This window comes from Coturnix japonica, chromosome Z, assembly GCF_001577835.2.
Source record: "Coturnix japonica isolate 7356 chromosome Z, Coturnix japonica 2.1, whole genome shotgun sequence".
Lineage (NCBI taxonomy): Eukaryota > Metazoa > Chordata > Aves > Galliformes > Phasianidae > Coturnix > Coturnix japonica.
In genome coordinates this window covers 20494983-20514793 of record NC_029547.1, presented here as the reverse complement: position 1 = coordinate 20514793, position 19811 = coordinate 20494983, and the positions used below count along the sequence as shown (strand labels likewise).

Sequence of the window (19811 nt, the reverse complement as noted above, 5' to 3'; positions counted from 1 at the left end):
GGTATCCAGTGTTTGCTATGCTAAAGGTATTGATCATTTTTTGTGAATCATACACGTATCACATATATATGAGGACTGCTCTGAAAGTAGTGCCACCCATTAGCCCATTTCAGAGGTGGATGTTGGTGGTATGGCAGTAGAGACTGAACCTCTCAGCAATATGCCATTATTTTGTTGCCATGTGACAGATGGCAGCAGAGACAGAGTCTGACAAATGGTGCCTGACATGGAAGTGTGTATTAAGCAAAGGTCTACCACTGAATTCCTCCATGAAAACAGCACCCACTGCAATTTATCAGTGGTTGCTGAGCTTTTATGGAGGCTGAACAGTGGATGTGAGCACACTTTGCTTTATCAAATAGTATTACTGTGCTCTTTGCATCTGAGTTAGTCTTTCTGTAAATCAACAGGAGGCAATACTTTCGGGGTGACCTAGGTACAATATATTACAAACCTATTACATACCGTATATTCCTTGGGACGCTTAGACAGACTGCAAATTGCACAGTACTAGGCACATTACCAGCCCACACACAAATGATGGTCCCAGAGCATCATGGGGCTCATTTAACAAGTGTATGGTATGCAAAAACAGAATGTGTTACTCTCCACATCCGTAGACTGTGTATATGAATCCCTATGCATCCACTAGCAGCGTATGATTCCTTTCTCAAAGATCCATAAAAAAAAAAGTGTGGGTTCAGTGAAGAGATGCACACCTTCAGTTGAAGTTACATGACCAATCACTACAACAGCACCCTCTCCCTATTAATCTCACTTGACATAAGGCATACAAATTACCCTTGGGTCTAGATTTTCTCTCCAGAGAAGACAAGGTCAGATCTTGCAACAAAACCTTGTTTTGCTAATCTATTATAGCAATGTGATCTCAAAAATTACTTTTGCTATGGGAAAACTACCCCCACTGCTGTGACAATGGATTTTGCACATACCCAGTGCAGTACTTCATAAGAACAGAGTCTGGACTAACAGCAAAAATAAATGAAAATTTAAATGTGATTATTTCTTTGATACATTCTGAAGGTCAACAGTGACTATGAATACCATTTTTACTTTTCTCCTGCAATCACATGAGGCTGCTATTCCTGTTAACATGAACACTACATCAACCAGCTTTAGGTTTCAGCAGCTAGGGTAATATATTGTGACATACAGAACAAGAATTGTATGTTAACTATCACTGGACAATTACTGCATAGGTAGCAACCAGCAGTCCTAGAAATTACTGAGAGGATTTTACTTCCTTCTGTACTACAGATTTCAGTACACTACACTTGACAGACAAGGACTGGATGCATGGAATTCACTGCAGAATGTAGTCCATATCACTTGAACAGTTTTCAACAGCAGTTCAAAATGGCTGGCCCTACAGATAAGGACATACTTGCACAATTTATGCAGCTGCTTCTCCTGCAGAAGAGGGTGAATTTCATGAAACAAAGTTTGTAACAGCTTAAACAAGCACATCTGTTCCAATGTTCTTCTGTTTCTTAACACAGCACTGAGGTAAAAATATGTGGAATGAAAAAGAATCTGAGCTCTGTAGGTAGGCATTTCTTAAGACTGGAGCCAATTACAAAGGAAATGTCAATGAAGATCTAGTAGGTGACACAGTGTCTTGTATCATCATTTAAACAAAGGTGAAACCCATTAAAAACTAACCAGCACAGCTTCAATGAAAGAAGCTGTTTCATATCTTTGCCAATTGGTTGTCCAGTCAAGAGACTCAGGACATGAGGAATACGTGACAAAACATTTATTTGAAAATGTATTCTGCCATTAATTTGGTAATCAAGCAAAAAAATTAAAACAGTTTTTGTGAAAGTTTTTTTGCATTCCACCTTCCCATGCATTCAAACAGTAGCTAAATAGAGCATGCATTAATTGACATTAGCAGAATATAAATCAGCTTAATATTGGATTAAGCTTTATTTATTATATCTACAGGACTTCAACTATAAAAACACAGCTGATATGATTAAGGTCTTCCATCACTGTACAGTATTTCCTCCATGTGAGCTGGCAGTTTCTGTCTAGCTTGGTGTAAATTGATGACAATGCAGGAAAGGTAGATTTCTCAGCAAACAGCAGTGCAAGACACTCTTTGCACACCGTTTATCACAATTTCTGAGGTAGCTGTTTTAGCAGTTTCTTGCTATGGTCAGCTGTTTACTGCTCCAAGAAACAAAACATCAGTGATCAAAGTAGTAAACAAGGGAAATACTCAAGAGAAACCCTGCCTTTTCCTCATGAAGCATCCTTAACAGTTAAAAGATGCAGCAAATTGATTTAATGATCCATAAGATCTCTGTCTAGTGGTTGTTTAATAGCTGGATCCAGTGAGATGCTGTTCTTGTTCAAAGGACACAAAGCAGCCATAGAGCCATAGTGTAATGGAAACTCTCCTTCTGGTACAGCTTCTCTGCAGTGTCAAATGGCACCATCAGTAGGTAACGAAGTCTTTAAAGACCTGGTCATACTGCATCTCTTCCATTAAATTTTCTTCTAAAAATGTCTCACAAAGAAAGCAAAAACCTGACTGCTGTGTAACAGTCTTCACAACTCAGCTAGAGCAATATTGTACTCCTCACTGTCCCCTGAACAGGTATTCAAAACACAGACCATGCCTTCACCTAATTAGTTCCTCTAAAGTTCTTTCTCTCATTTAAAAAAAACAAAAGCTAGAAAGATTACTTCAGAATCCACAAGGCTGAATATGATGCTAAAGTGACCTGTGTTATTCCTTTTTAAAAGTTAAAGCAAAGACATGCACTCTTTTCCCACAGATTTTATTGCAATCCACCGCAGTGACTCCCAAAACTGCCCCTGAATGCAGTTCAGTCACAAGATCAGTCTTTAAGCCTCAATATCTGACCATGTATTTTAATTTTCAGGGGGAATTAATTTTCTTAGATACTAAATAATATGTCACACTTCTATTCCAGAAATTTTAAGTAAATTTTCCAAGCTCTTGCAGAAGAAAAAAAAATCTTGCATTTACAAAGCTGACAACTCTTTTTCAGGAAACAAGTGATGTTTAGAATTCTGCTATGTGGGAGCTACTGACAACTGATTTCTGTAACATTTAATTGGAAGCCTGGGCTGTATAATTAGGCTACTGAGATTACGACACATAACAAATAAATCTAAAGAACAAAATACACTAAAAATTGAAACGAAAGGTTCATACGTCAGTAAATGCCTTATGTCTACAGTTATTGTATTACTTGGTGTATGCCTGATTTTTGTAAGAGTCTGTAAACAAAATTTTGCTTGAGTTCTACATGAAAAAAACATCCTATGTAGGTAAGATCAGTTTCCACAGAAATACTAGTTCCACGGCCTTCTGTAAGTGAAGACAGTTTAAAGAAGCAGTTAGCGTCTATATTGAGCTACCTTCTAATAGGAAGACTGCTTGTTTTCGAAAAATCTTCACCAGAGTATCATCCAATTCAATTTCCTGCAGCTTAGAAATGAGTTGCTCCTCATTTCGACAAACCTTCTCTTGTGCATACAAGCCATCAGGCATTATTCGTTGCTGTCCCAGACCTATCAATGCTACTTCCACAGCCAGCGTTAAATACGATTCCCCTTCTTCTAAGAACTTGTGTGCAGGCAGGTGCTGATACTCCAGAGATTTGCAGTGCCCCATGTTCTCTGTAAAGGGTAACACAAAGAACAACACATTAGTAAGCCATTCTAATCCGTAATCTGCTTATAATGTCACATTTACAAATGCTACCTCTGTCAGTATTCGTTTGTTTAAAATGATTTAAATTACTGCCTTTATCTCGAGATCCAATGGGAGAAATGGAGAAATAAACCAATTAGAATTTAAAAAATAATCTTACAAGTAAGAAGAAAAGATTTGTCTTTAACTCATACAATTCAGACGAAAGTTTTTCCTTCAGCTCCGAGTTAACAAGACCAAAATTAGATGATGCATCTCAATTTTTTGTTTTCTTCTCCCCTCATCTATTTCTGTAACTCCTTAAAGCCTCAGTATTATATCAGCAGACAGGGAATACATTTACACCTCTGCATATATTTCAGACAAAAATAGTAAGACTCTGCAGATACTATCTAACAGCTCCACAACTTCTTAAGCATTTACTGCTAGAGTTCTTCAGGAATTTTTGTTATTTATGATAAACATGTAAAGTGTCTTATTGATACGATATTATTATTGACTTTATTGACATTGTTACTTTCTGTAAAGAGCACTTGTAAATTCCATAGAGACCAAACCATAAATAGGTCTAAGAAGTACTACTAATTCATTTGGCACTTCACAGATGACAAAACACTACTCCAGCCTCTAGCAGTTAACAGTCTCACTGGGAAAGAAAAACCTGACAGATGTTGGGAGATAAGTAACAGCAGCAAATGAGAATCTGGAACATGTAAGCATTGTGTAAAGAAGTAACTCTTCAACATACAATTTCCATTTCTTAAGTCGTGGGGGTTTTATTAGTTTGTTTGTTATGGGTTGTTGTTCTTTTTTCCTTCTTCTTATTGGTTTCTTTTTAGTTTCTGCATTTTTTTTTAATTGTAAAGAATTTGGTTTCTAATTTCTTTTATTAAAGACTCTTCCAGAATAGGTGGATATGGGATTGTAAGTTTACTGAAGAAAATCTCATTGAATGAGTTTCATGGCAAAGCCCCAGGAGGACTGAGGATATGCATATATAAGAGTTTTAAGCAGAAGTATGATTCCAACTTCTATCCATACAGAAACTACTTGCAGAGGTGGAAATAGACTGAGAACAAGAAATGCATCCTTTAAGTGCCTGTGAAGCAAATATCGAACTTGAAACAGGCATACACAGCCTGATCTAAAGCATGCATGAATTCTGAAACGCTACTTTCCAGTTCATACTCTTTGTAGACCATTGTAATTGTTTTGCCATTTATTTGAATTATTATGCGCATATATAGCTAAGAAGAAATCCAAAGCTAAAGTCATGTGTGTTATTCCTTTTTAAAGTTAAAGCAAAGGCCTGCACTCTTTTCCCACAGATTTCATTGCATTCTCCCTGCGCTGCATAAGGTTGAGGGAGTTGTTCCTTCCCCTCTACTCAGCACTGGTGAGAGGCATATAAAGTGCTGCTTCCTGTCCTGAGCTCCACGGTATTTATGGTCAAACTGGAGCAAATTCATTGAGAGGCCACAAAGGCGATCGAGGGCCTGGAGCTTCCCTCATATGAAGAAAGACTGAGACAGTTGTGACTGTTCAGCCTGAAAAAGAAAAGGCTCGGGAGGATCTCATGTAAAAATATCCAGTAGTAGAACATATAGCTGACAGTCAGATTCTTCTCAGTGACACATCATGATAGGATAAGAGGCAGTGAGTACAAAATTAAACACTACATTCTGTTTGAGAATAATAAAATACTTTTTTTTTGTCACTGTGAGGTTGGTGGGACACTGGAAGGGACTGCCCAAAGAACCTGTAAAGCCTGCATTCTTGGAGTGCATTAAAATCCAACTAGACACAGTCCTAAGTAACCCGGTTGTATCTCAATCCCTCTAAGCAAACCTGCTTTCCATCTTCAACAATTCTCTGACTTTGTGACCTTCTGCACTATCTCAAAAAAAGCCCAGAGTAACATATGTAGAGATGCTGATGCTGTAAGAACTCCTTTGCTTTCACTTTACACATGAAATGAAGTATTTTATAGAATGAGCAATGGATAATTTTGGAAACCTTTTTATATAGCTTAGAGCAGAATTCCACTTTCAGTATTTTCTCTTCTACACATTTTCTTAGAGAAGGTAAATATGAGTTCTTACACTATGTTAATTCAGAATAGAATGGTAGAAAAATGCCTCTGGGTACTGAAAACACACAGCGGATAGCTTCCTGTGCACAGCCTTACCCATGAAATCTGAGAATCCATGGAAGCTCTCATCATCCACCCTGCAGGCTTCCATCAGGCTGCTGAAAAGAGTGCCAATGGGATCCAAAGGATGTCCCACCCATCCTTCAAGATTCGTTATTGAGGTTACTCCTTTGTGGAGAAGTTCTGTTAGAAAAAAAATGTGGGAGAAAGGAGGGAAACAGAGCATGTTAGCTGCATAAAACAGTTACAGAAGTTAATCTGATCTAAATGCTTTCAGTACAGAGTTCAAAGTATTAACAGTAGTCTCTGTTAAGAAAGAGGAAACGTATCTTCCCAGACAAATCAACTGCCCTTCATGCATATGGTTTAGAGGAAAAATAGAAAAAGAGCAAAGGCCAAACACCGTTTGAGTACTAACAAAGCACCTTATGGGTCAACAATTTCAACTGCAGCACTTTTATAAATTGTCCTCAATAGCAGGAAGTCTTCTGAAAACATCTGCTCATAATCAAAGATTGACTTTTTTCTTTGTAAAATATGCACACCTGTTTCCCTGTACAAAAGATGTAGTACCATTTTTCACATCTTAAGTGAACATGATGGTGCGGAAACAAATGAGAACACCTTAAAATATGCTCCATTTTCAAAAAATAAAAAATAAAAATCTGAGCTTGCGTGCATCTAAATATTCACTGATGAAAGAAGCTCAGGATTATAGCTCCTTTGAAAAAAAAGCATGAAAAGGTTAAATGAGATATACAAGAAAAATTCACCCTTTAATTCTGAAACAAGTGAATTTTAGCATTCTAAAATTTTATAGAAACACAATTATTTTGGATACTTTGTTTTGTACATGTCAATCATCAGATGGAACATGAAAAAATCCTTTAGCACCATGAATGGAAGGAAGTAGTCAGCCCCCATGAAGCTGCATCTCCAGTACTGTGTTCAGCTTTGGGCCACCTGCTACAATAAATACCTCAGAACGTGTCCAGAGATGGACAATGAAGCTGGTGAGGGGTTTGGAGAACAAGACTTAAGGAGAGCAGCTGAGGGGACCCAGACTGTTTAGTCTGGAGAAAAGGAGGCTCAGGGGAGACCTGATAGATCTCTGTAGCTGTCCAAAGGGGGGCTGTGGCAAGGTGGAGGCCTTAATTTGCACCAGGAGAGGTGCAGGTTGAAAAGTAGGAAAAATCTTCTCTGAAAGGGTGGCAAGGCACTGGAAGGGGCTGCCTAGGGAGGTGGTGGAGTTACCATCCCTCGAGGCATTCAAGAAACATGTGGCAATGAGAGACATGGTTTAGTGGTTACAGTGGTGATGGGCTGATGGTTAGACTAGATAAACTGAGTGGTCTTTTCTGACCTGTATTACTCAATGGTTTTTAAATGGTTCAGAAGCCGTTATGGGTGTTCTGCTTCTCTGCCTAACACACACTAACCTGCAACTGCATTTGCTTGCTCTCATTCATGGACTGCCACCTTTCCTTAGTAACCACATGTGTTTTAACAAAGCTTAGAAAGTCTGCTTCTTATCTAATTAAATGTGTAAGGCTACAAAATGAGACACAGCTACTCTGTTGAACTGACTACTCAAGAGGATGAGGATGGGTTTTGACTGCTTGGTTGTTTAAGAATCAACTGATACATAATACAAAAACCAAACAAATAAGTTATTGCCTACTAACAAATAGCATGCACTACCGATGACATGCAGAAGTTAGTAGTATTACTGAATAGGATTAATCACACTGACTTCTTACTGACTCACATTTCACCTCACCTACTGTGCCTATTTATGAGGTTCACTTGTGTCACTCCAAACAAAGGCATTAGTCCCACAGACATTTAACTTTAGCCCATGCAAGTGGTTCCATGTACGTCAGATCAGTCACATGAGTAAAAGCCACGTAGAAGCATGTGGTGTTTGCTGGACTGAAATCTGCAGCTGCAGAATTCATCTGCTTTTATGGATGACCAGAACATACTGCAGTATTAAAAAGAATCCAAATTCCAGACGTATGAAGAAAAAGTACAAAAGCAGCGAGTGACAACACAGAAATGACAAACTTCTTTGTTTCAGGGTAGGATGGACTGCATTTCACACAACCCAACTTTTGTTTATTTATTTGTAATACTAGTGGACAGCTGTAGACACTGCTCGCAGAGAAAAGGAACTTAACAGGACTACTGAATGTCTACATAGTCAGGTAGCAACTGGTAATGAGAAAGAGCAGTACGAAGCCCAGCACACTTTCAGCAGACACCTCAGTGTCACTTCACACCTCAGTGATATGTACATGCATACACAATCCCATCCTTCTCCCCCCAGCCTGAGAGGCTGGAAAAGATGAAAAGATCTTAAGGGAACAGACGTTATGGAAAGATGCACTGCATGATAGAAATTACTTGGAAAAATTCTCCTAAGTAACGACACAAGATGCTTTTAAGTGTTCTTCAAATCTAGGATTCACAATAGTACAACTGAACAACTAGCTCGGGTACTGTGAAATAGAAATGGAGGCTCACAAGAACTGCCAAACTTATTTTTTAGTTCAGGTATCTGATTTTTAACTGCCCACTCCTGGGAAAACACCTGCATATACACTGAAAGATACACACGTGTCTTCACAGTGGTATTTTAGATTAGACTGTATGAGGATCCAAATAGCTATGAGCAGCAATTAAGATCTAAGGTCTGACGTAAGGTGTTTCTGTAGTAGTCACTAATGTTTCCATGTAAAACTACTTTGGATAGCAAGGATTACATGGAACAAAAACTTTATCTATAGAACACTCATTACAGGGATAATGGTCAGAGGAATGCCATATAAAAAACAATGTTTCAAAAGCTCATTTCCACTGATGTCAATCCAACTTCAATCAGAAACACTAAAATTTAAGATATTAAAAGACTCAAGGAAGAAGCGGCCAAATTTGATGAATTTCTGTAGTGCAGACTGCGCCTTGGTGTAACCCTCAATGTAAACTTAGGATCTCCCCTCAGAAATGCACAGCTCAGCTAAGTTGTGGGTCAGAGGAAGAAATAATTTAACATACCCAACATGTCAGATACAAAGGTCTGTTTGAAAGGCTCTCAGATACACAGAATTTACACTGTGTAATCACAACCCCTGACTGGGATACAGACCCAGCTGTATCAGACATACTGCAGAAGTCAGAACCAAGTCCTTGCCCTACAGAACTTGCACAGAAAACCTTCAATATCCAGAATATTACATTACCACCACGATCATTTGTAATACAGAGTTTAAGGCACCTCATTAGCATTATAGCTTCAAAACCAGGTTTCTCATGCAAAATTCCAATCCAGTGTTACTGCTTACATTCTTTGCCATTCTCTTTCCCGCAATTACCTTTCTTCTGAGCCCGGAACACTTCCAGTTGTTTCTGCTGCTGCCTTCTTAGTGTATTAACAATAGCTATTGCTAGCCTCAGTGCTTCTCTTGGGTATCCATGAGATCGTAATGCATCCACCCTTGCACAGGCTGTAGGAACATGTTCTAAAATGGAGAAAATAATTGAGGAATAGCAATGCTTCCATGTCTGCAATGGCCTGTTTGGCTAGGTTAACTCCACAGGGCTTTTTTATTTGTTTGTTTGTTTTTTGTTGTTTTTTTTTGGATTTGTTTTGTTTTTTACTATGCAAAAGAGACCTAAAGGACTACTTTTGAGACCAGTGTTTCAAGGGAGCCTCTGTTCTTTTTGCCAGGCTTTCATTCATCTCCCCACCACCCCTCCAAAATAATGCCATAGAAACTAAACAAAGCACCAAGTCATGGCAACGTCTTTCCGGTTCAGCCACTTACCATGCCAGAGGGGCCACCCGTGAGAGTCAAAGAGCGAGTTTTCAGAGTCGTCATGGTAACAGTAGTTGGTGTATAGGTCACTGCTGATAATGTGCTGTAAGTGGCTGTCCTGCCAGTGAAGATCGCACGCCTCAATGGCTCGAGTGAACACCGTCCGATGGGGCCTGTTCGATGAATCTGTCATTTTCACAAGTTCAGAAAGCTACATCAGCTTTTACTCATTCATATGTGAATAAGTCATTCACAGTATTCTTGTCTTCTGCCTATTCACAACCCCCAACTGATGGCAGCCTGTCTTGCCCCTCTGCAAGGAGCAGACTGCAGATGACATTTCACATCCTACTATCAAGCAGGTCAGACCAAGAGTGCACCGTTCACATTTGGGAAGTGAACTGTGGAACAGCAAGACTACTGCTGAACAGGGCTCTGCAAAGGGAACAGCTGAAGATGAAGGACATTTGACAGGTCTCCTGAAAACAGGCTGGAAAAGTATATGGCACAGCTATTCAGACATTCACAGCTTTTCCTGTTCTCAGGCCCAGAGCTGCTAGGATGAGGGATGGATGAGCAGCACATGAAGGACTTCCAGTTGTTCTCCTTTGAAAGAGACATTAGCATTGAGCGCTTGTTCAAATTTTTCCTCATAAGCATACACAAATTCTGTAGGTAAAAAGAGGCACTGAGGGCAAGGGACTGACATAACCCTTACTGGGTATCTTCCAATGGCAAAAGTGTTGTTAACACAGCTCTGTCTGTGTGTATGTGTGATGCCGTGCTGAAGCTGCTACTAGTCTGTTCAGGCTGGACAGAACATCAAGAGATTCAGTAAGCAAAACCAATCTCCATAAAGAGTTTTATGTTGAATGAACTTCTGGCCCAGCCAGCTGTAAGATTTATAGAGGAACTACAACTATTTTCTTCCAAGAAAACAAAACAAGGAAAAACCCATCTAAAGCCAAATCTGCCACCTCCCACAACTAATTAATTTTAATTTCATCAAAATTCTATATGAAATATGTATCAAAATACTGAGCATTTTGAGGATTACGAGGTTTTCCTCCCCACTCCCAGAGAAATCTTGCACTTTCCCCAGTTGCTAGCAGAGTAATTATCTTGCTTGAAGAGGACCAGACAAGGCTTCTGTCAGATTCAGTAATCACGTTTTCAATTACCAAGCATGATATTGAGTAAAGAGAGACACTTCTTCCAAGAAGTCAGAGTGCTGCCTCTGCACCCCACCCCAAACCTGGAAATGCAGACTGTGCAAGAGCACATTCCACAGATAACAGCTTTACTTTCTCACACACTCAGTTTTAATGCAGCTGCAACAGATCTCTCTTTTAATAGGTATCAAAGGCTTTGTAACTGCAAACAAAAACCCCAACATTGGAAGGGATACAAGATTGTAGTCAAGCACAGAAACAACAGGCTTTTACATGACATACTTCAAGGACATCCAATTTTCATGCAATAAGTATTTAGAAGGACCAAGTGAAAAGTTAGAAGACCTGACTAAACACAAATACTTGCTTTGAATATTTTGCAGCCCCAGCACAAAAAAACTACCCTTTCTGCAAGGACAATATTAGTGAAAATAAATTTGGCTGGTCAATTTTTAACAGGAAAGTTACTTGTCCCAGGAAAGAGTGCTGAATTCTGCAAGGCTAGAGTACATAAGATAGAGGTTATATTATATGTTGCAGTCAGTGCATATGTTTAGGCTCACCTTGGTTAGCATTTGCACCCTGAGGCAAAGCATTGGTTAAATTGGGCAGCTCGTTTCCATGGTTTCCATCTTCCCAGGGACAAACATCCACACTGTTCCATTTTTTCAGCTGTTTTAGCCAACTGGCCTTCTGCTCCAACTTGCAGTGGGGATTTAAGACTATACACATCCACAGAGCACCTGATTTTAAAAAAATTGCTAAATTATGTTTTCTATTAAAAACGCAGCAGCCATTGACTAATTGCAAACTTCTATACTGTAATACTTTTACTCTCCCCTCAAAGGCTATACTGCTTACTTCCCAGCTATGCCTAGCATCAGGAAGGCTGAATTCCTGATGCAGAACCTGACCCATCGGAGCAGTTGAAAGTCTCAATCAAGCCAAACTTCTCTATTAAAAGGTATTTCGCATGTCTTTTGTATTAGAGAATCTAGCTAATTCACAATGTATGTATGGGTGGTCAGCCAGCAGTATCAGTCAAAAGCAAACAAGAATTCAGAAGGTTACAGCAGAACGTTATCGAAGCTTTTCCTTTTATTTTATTGTTTTCTTTTTTCTTTTGTTTTGTTTTTAATCAGAAGTGAATGTTGCTGTCTACAAACTAAAATCTGTGTATCTTCCAGCTTCACATTACAGGAACCAAGAAAGTGTCTGAGTAAAATATATACTCTGTGAACATATGCTTCCCAGTAGAAGCACTGCTGAACATACACTACATTTTCCATACACTTCCATCTCAGAGATCCAGTAAGCACTCGTTTGTAAATTCTAATAGGACAAAGATATTCTTTGCTGCAATTACTCCAGTAATTTGGATACACTAGAAAATTTGTTTTACATTCTCTCTTCACGGAGCTCTAACAGTAAGCTAATTTGTGCTGACACTTCACATACACCATCACTTTAGAACCTGCTCCCTGCCTCTATATGACAGGGCAGGCATAAATACATCAAGGGCTTTAGTAATAATTTTCAAATGAAAGGATTTTTCTCTAAATTAGCTGTCTCTTCATCAGTGTGAACTTTGACAGAAGCATGAAGACATCAGAAAGTGCTATTTAGCAGCAGTTCATTCGCTTATTAAGAACATGCCTTATACACTATAAAGGTTTAAAGAATATTCACAAACTATGGAATCTTCATGGTAGACTGAACAAAATAATGCAGGTGGTTCTTCCACGACAATAAGATTTTTACATTCATGCACACTTCTGCTAACTAAGAATGCAAAATAGACACCCAGAGCACAGGCCATTGCATTACATTCATTCTTAGAGTAGCCCAGCATGTTGGTATGCCACAATACAGGAGCCAGAGGAAACAGACACTGATCCTTAAGGTTATAATTCCCCAAATACTCTGACTACCAAGGTCTGGGAACTAATAGCAGAGAAATCCAAACACCAACAAAATAAAATGTTGCACTATGCAGAATTCCAAAGAGACACTTCCCAATGTTAACAACAGTAATGGCAAATTCACTTTGTACTTGTTTTGTTGTTTATGTGTCTGATGTTTCTCATGGGAGCAAGTAAGATGTTATTTTTAAGATCTTTTAAAATGAAATCTCATGATTTTGCCTTAGATTCCCTCTTGAACAAGCTTCACTTGATTCTGTAAGCACCAATGCAGACCCAGCACTGCCCCATACATAAGGAGCATGTTTTGCAATCTTCAACACAGAAGATGGGTAAGGGCATATTGGAAAGCCTTTAAGAAGAGCTAAGTTGGGCTTCTTTTTTTTTTTTTTTAATATATTTTCAACATGAAGCACTACTTAAGGACACAGAGGGGACACTGAATCTCTCAGCAGCTTCATAAAAAAACACCCCAAACCCACACACATTTAATACTTTGCAGACAGACTCCCGGTGTTTTCAGACTAATGCATAAGAAAAGTGGAGTACTGTAACTGGATTCGGGAAGCATTTCAACCATTCAGACAGGCAGAACACACACTGCTGATTACACAGCACCCCTACAAAGTGAGTAGCCTTTTACTTTTCCGTATCTCAAGCTCCAGTAGAGATGAAGAAGTAAGTTGCCTTCTCCACAAGCACTACTGCATGGTCAGGAAAGGGAAGAGATAACCAAAAATACCAAAACCCTCTAAAAACTTACTTCATTTAAAGAGGGTAATTACTTTGAGCCTATCTACACTGTCAGCAGCCCATCTCAGAAACCCAAGCTATTTTTATGCAAATGAAGCACAAGGGAAAGTGTATTTCTAATAAACCACACACAACCACTCCAGCTTTCAATAACACCCAACTTCACGCTCCCACTGACACGAGCATGAGCTGTGCGTGCATCTGGGTTGCCCAAGGCCTGGCACAGCCCTGCAGGCTGCTCCATCCTGACACCACAGGGAGCATGCAACCAACTCCCCTCCAGAAGAGAAAGGAACAGAAAGAGCCTGGGGCTCAAATCCTGTAGTGCTACAAAGGCCACCATCTGGGAGAGAGAAGCTCAATGCCAGTGACCCTACTCTCTTCACCTACTGGGGCTTCTGGTTTTTTTGGTTGTTTTCCTTCTTTTTTTTTTTCTTCTCCCTAGCATGTATGTGTGTGCTTGTCTGTATGCTCTTTTCTTCCCCATCCTTCTCCCCTCATGCCTCCCCCTCTTTACTGACATCTGCTCCATCCTGGCTTTTCCCATTCACTGGCCCTTGTCCTGCTTTCTAGCACTGAGGAGTCTGAGGAAGGCATTCACTGCTGCCCAGATTTTACCACACACCAACTGGAAGAAGCCTGGAGGACATTTTTCCCATTTTGCTTCGCTGCTGCTCGGTGGGAGCCCCCCACCCGGAGCTGGTCACTGACCCATAGGCTTACGCTGGCCTCAAACAAGAAATCTGCTTTTCTGCCTAATGAATCCTACACTAGGAAACTGTCCATTTCTGGAAAAAGCATTCCTGGCACTCTCAGGTTTACCTGTTTGACTAGATGTCACCAATGCCACCTTCAGTATGCACAGATGTCTCATTAAATGGAAAACAATCGTGTCTGGGTTTGCACATTCTGCTTCTCTCTCTACCAGAGCACTCTCTCCCACCTCCCTTTCCCCAGGGCACCACCAATCTTTTCATACAAGATCTCAGGACCAAACCTGAAGTAGTCCAGGTTCAGATCCCTAGACTATGGACCACATCCTTCCAACACAAAGCTCCTCATAGTACAGCACCAAACAATCATAAACCATGACACAAAATGTATTTTTCTCCAGTAAGTAACTGGAAGATAAGTCATGCTGTGAGCGCAATTTGGTATTAATTTCACATGTCAATGAATCACAGAACTGTCACATTGCAGGAAGGAATTGTCTGTTTTGGTTCAACAATAATCCTCTTGACCTGGAAACAGCAGCACTGCCAAACAAACCATCAGTTCAATCAGATCTCTTTTTGGAAACACACAGTTGTCATTCATCTTTCGCGTGTCTCATACCACAAAAACACAGGCTATATTATTGCTGTTTACACAACATATGCCTTCCTTTACATGTATGCAAACATCAGTACTTTGAGTATCACTCAGTAAACACCAAAACCTCTGAATTCATGATGGAGAAAGGACAGCATCCCTTTACACTGAGCAGTATTTGAACATGCAAACTGAAAAAATCTAAGAAGTGCTGAGTTAAAACATCTAAAAATGAGTGCTGTAATAATTACACATCCTGCATAAGCGTGTATTCATGAAGTTAAAGGTAGTTTGAGGAATACATATATAGTCTCCTTAGAGACAGAGCATTGCTCTGTTTTCAAAAATCTCATTACATTTTATTCTTAGTCTAAAACTAAAAACCCCCGTCTTTCTGAGTTGGTAGCATTTTATCATTTCAAAGGAAATGGAGCAAGGTAATCAAGATCATTCCCCTTGTGCAAACTACAGATCAGCTTCAGGACTTGCTGCACACCTGCCCTGCTTGAAATTCATCAATTCAGTTACAAAAGCAACATTTTCCAGCATTGGAAGTGCCAGAACAGAAACAATAATGGGAGATGGAACCTATGACCCCTTTATAATGCAAGTATTAGCAAAGGATTTAAAAGTGGTTTACATCAGGTTTTTAAACACATACACACTTTCAGTGGGACAGCCACTTGGAAACCTCAAAGAAGGTAGCAAATGGTATTTATTGCTTCTCAAAAAGAAGGACAAGTGCCCTCAGGATGACTGGTAAAGCCACCTCCCTCCTCCTGGCATGGAGAGATCTCCATTAGAACAAAGCACGATCAGGAGTCTCGCTAGAGAACACTCCAATTAAACAGCTGCTTTTATGAAAGAGTGAAGATAGGCAAAGCACTTCAGAGCTGTGCTGTCCTCGATAAGAATCCCAAGGAAAAGTACTCACAGTGTTTAGCTGGATCCAAGTTGCAATTTTATTCATAAAAACAATCCTTTAATGCACTGCAGTCTCTCTACGCAGCCGTCAGAAAAAAAAAGAAAAAAAAAAAAGGAAAAAAAAGGCTTGCTGTGGGTGCTGTATTTCTCGGAGAACAGAATGTTTCACTTTGCTCTAATTCATTCTGTTACTGAATTAAACTTTGATGTATTGGTCTTGACAAGTGCTTCATGCTGATTGTATTGTGTATGATAGTATAATCACTCCCCATGTATTTCACACAGGCTGGCTGATTAATGCAGTAGATTACCTGCAGCATGGATGACAAGAGGGAATCACTGCACTACCCTGCACATTGAACTCCAAATGTGCATTAGAGGGAGTGTAGGGATACTGGGATACTGGGACAAAAATCAAATAAAATACAATTAGTTCCTTAAGTTTTCCTTTCCTCTTACTGCATACCTCTGCTCCAAGGGTTAAAATCACACATATATAAAATAGATATTTGCATTTTGAAATTTTATTCTAAACTATCTTCAACTACATGCTCTGATCTGTGTTTTTTAAGTAATAACCACTGCAGTCTTCCCTAGCACAATGGAAACAGGAACTAACCGGAGTACTTGTCATCTCACATTAACCCTTCAATGTGGACAACACTTTTTTGTTGTTGTTGTTTCAAGCTGCCATTACAGACATCCATCCATTTGTCCAAGTGGTTACAAAGAAGAGCTGAAATTTGCTTCACACTATAATATCCTTAAGAAAGCATCTGGGTATCTGTCACGTGTCCATTACGTGCCCATTGAGGCCCTGATAGTACCCCACATTGATCAACATCTCTAATATTGACAAAACATTCACAATCGTTTTATGTTAAACATTCACAAGCATTTTATGTTAAAAGTATTGCTAAGACTAGCACAAATATACTATTTCATGTACATCTTGGAAAGGTACTTTGCATTTTTTTTCAATAGTTAACAATATTTACAACCAGGTGGTGAACAAAAGCACTCCTGTCCAAAGCAGCAACTGGCTATTTTACCAGATATTTAATCAATAATTCATTCTCAGCAGTCATCTTATTTTCAGAGACTGACAATTTTCAAAAGAAAAGCTGATGCGTCTACAAGAGTATTATCCTATCTTCATTTAAATTGTTGAATGAATTTCTCTCATACAAAACTGTGAAGCTCGAGAGGGACAAGATACCCATAAAAAAAGGGAGGGAAATACCTTTCATTCTTCAAAAAAAGTACAGACAGTCTATCACATAGTGGGAAAGGTCAAAAAAATAAATACAATTACCGTTACTGTGCATACAGAACCTAAACAGCCAACTGTAAGTGGCGAGAACACATTCTAACAATCTAGTCTGAATTCTTTTGCAGTCTAACATTTCCTGGCTTATTTTCAGCTTCCATATCAAAAGATAAAGCTTTTACAAAGGAACGTATTTCAACTTTAAAATTTTCCAGTACAAGTATTTAGCACAGTTACTGGTGAGCTGCTCCACTGCAGGGTACCCTCACTCAAATTCTGACATTGTTTTTATTAAACTTGTCCAGCTTCACTTAAAATTTCCACCTACCTTTATTTTTTAAGTGTCTTTACTATCCAGTTTCTAGTCTTTTTAGGTCTCTTTTCTCTTTTGGTAAATAACACTTTCAGACTGCTGGACTGCAGTAAGCTCTGAAAAGTTAGTGAAGACTCCTTCAATCCATAGATCTACTACTCACTCCATCTCTCATATTTACTGTAAGTTGTAGCAGAAAATTATTTGATTGCTTAATACTACAGAGGTATGAAAAATAAAGAGAAAAGGAGGGGGAAAAAATGCCAACACATGTTTTAGATCATAGTACAACTCTGATGTTTATCTGAAAGTCACAATTTCATATTTAGGGCAGCAGTGTGTTTGTACCAGCTCCAACTTTTTTTCTTTCTTTCTTTCTTTTTTTTTTTTTTTTTTTTTTTTTTAAATGAATATTTCAAGTAAATCAGTTGAGCAGCTTAGGAATAAAAGCTTTAAAAATTGCTTTAAAGTGAGTACTTGAAGAAACTTGGCTTCTAATGCAAATAAGTGCTTTCCATCCAACTCAACTACATGGAAACCCCAAATTTATGTGCATTAAAAATAAAACCTTAAAGCTATGCTTGAACACTTTTATTACTTTCAGCATTCTACCTCAAATCGGTAAATGCAGCTTTAGCACAGGAAAAAATACCCTCTTTGAAAACAGCTCCCACCTGCTGTCATGCTGCAGCCTCATGGACCCTACAGCCACGTAATACATCCTTATTTTTAAAACCACTATGACAGAAGACAATCTTCTACTGTTCATAATGAAGGAGGAAGGAAATCACCTCAGAAGAGGTGGACAGAGCTCATCTCTGGTGGCCTGGCTTCGTTCACCAGGGAAATGAAGGTGACAGCAACAACTGAGACACTCTAGGGCCATGACAGCCATTTCTCTAAGTTGTCATCTATAACTCAGGCTGTAGATCAGCAGAACTGTCTTGTGCTGATAACTCAGAAGTACTGTTAATTTAGTGCCTCCAGTAGCGTAAATCATTTCAAAGTGCTGACATATATTAACAGCTTTTTCTGTGAAAGAGCAACGCAACCTTACATGCATGAACTGAAGGCACATATTTTCTAACTATATAGCAGTCGCACCATGGCAGCTAAGACTAAAAAAATCGACAGGGATCAAAGGATTATCAGTTAAGCAAGGACAGCCTATCGGATGCCATGCAGATGCAGACACAAATATCTATGACATCACTCCAACCAGAAGCCTCATAACTGAGCAAAACACAAGGCACCCCACCACCTCTGAAACAGGCGTAGCAACAGCTTTCACTTCAAGGCCAAAAATGTGATACATAAAATTGATTTACCTAAACTAGGATGTTTTAAAATTATCTTCCAAAAGTGCCAGAATCATGTAAACACTGACATACACCTGACACTAAAAGTTGAAAATTACAGTCTTCCATATCACTTCAGAAACACCAAAAATTACAAGGAAAAGTCCATATTTCTGCTGCATAGTTGATACTACACCAGGAATGCACAAAATATGAAGCTCAGGAAAAAACAGATCAACTTTGGTGATTCCTTTTATGGCAGCCCCGAAGTAGCCATCAAATCTAGCATCTAGAAGGAATTTATCTAGTGGCATACTGGCAACAATTCCAACTGCTTTTGTCCCTTTCTCCCCTCTCCCTTAAGTGCTAAGCAGAGATAATCTGTTTACGACAGCTGGCACGTCTCATTGTTACAAGTTTGTCTGTCTCTCTAATTGCAAAGGGAAGGAATACCTCAGATAGAAATATAGATTGAGAATAGCTCTATTTAGGGTTGAAAGAATGTAACTTGCTATTTCTAGAGATAAATACAAGCTTGTATCGGAAAATTTAGAGTGGTTTTCAAATCAAAAAGCATTATTTAACTCAGTCACTAGCTTGCTTGAGGCAAAATGGTAATTAAATCTCTCTTAATTAATCTATAATGATTCTTTGCCTATATTCAGCATCTAGAATTATGTTTAAATGTAAAGCAAAGTGTTACTAATAAAATGCTATGCATCATCCTTCAGGAAATATATTGAAGCATTTCTATGCCATGTGACCTTGTAAAATGATATTTTAGTTCTACATTTTAGTTTGAAAATGTGTCACTAATACGGAAAATTGTCAAAATATCAGCAAACAAAAAATCACATAACCAGGATGTCACAGCACTTAAGAGGCAGCCCACATCAGCTTTAAGTGATTTAAGAGTGAAATCTGGTATAATGAAGAATACTAGACCTGCTAAGGCAAAGATATGTTTTTCTGCACAGGAAATATCTTTAAGGGAACGATCCACTTAGCATGCCTAGCAGAAAGAATCATGAGATGGTCACCAAGGCTTTATGCCACAATGCAGCTCATGGCAATACTGTGAGAAGTTCCTACCCTGAAACTTTAACAAGTTCTGGAGCATTAAAGTGTAGACAGCACCCAGATGGATATGCACAATGCCATTTTAT

At 39.0% G+C, this 19811-nt stretch overlaps 1 protein-coding gene across 3 annotated transcripts in view; it reads right to left on the bottom strand.

Moving 5' to 3' along the window:
* ZSWIM6 (zinc finger SWIM-type containing 6) overlaps window positions 1-19811 on the bottom strand; it is a 104044-nt gene that overhangs the window by 14550 nt on the left and 69683 nt on the right. Inside the window, exons 5-9 of one of the 3 annotated variants that reach the window (XM_015848770.2) lie at window positions 11418-11597; window positions 9692-9868; window positions 9239-9385; window positions 5901-6047; window positions 3418-3678 (exon numbers count right to left, since the gene is read on the bottom strand). In XM_015848770.2, the coding sequence (XP_015704256.1) occupies window positions 3418-3678; window positions 5901-6047; window positions 9239-9385; window positions 9692-9868; window positions 11418-11597 (912 nt within the window). The remainder of the gene's footprint in view (window positions 1-3417; window positions 3679-5900; window positions 6048-9238; window positions 9386-9691; window positions 9869-11417; window positions 11598-19811) is intronic. The other 2 variants (XM_015848771.2, XM_015848773.2) reach the window with 2 other exon arrangements.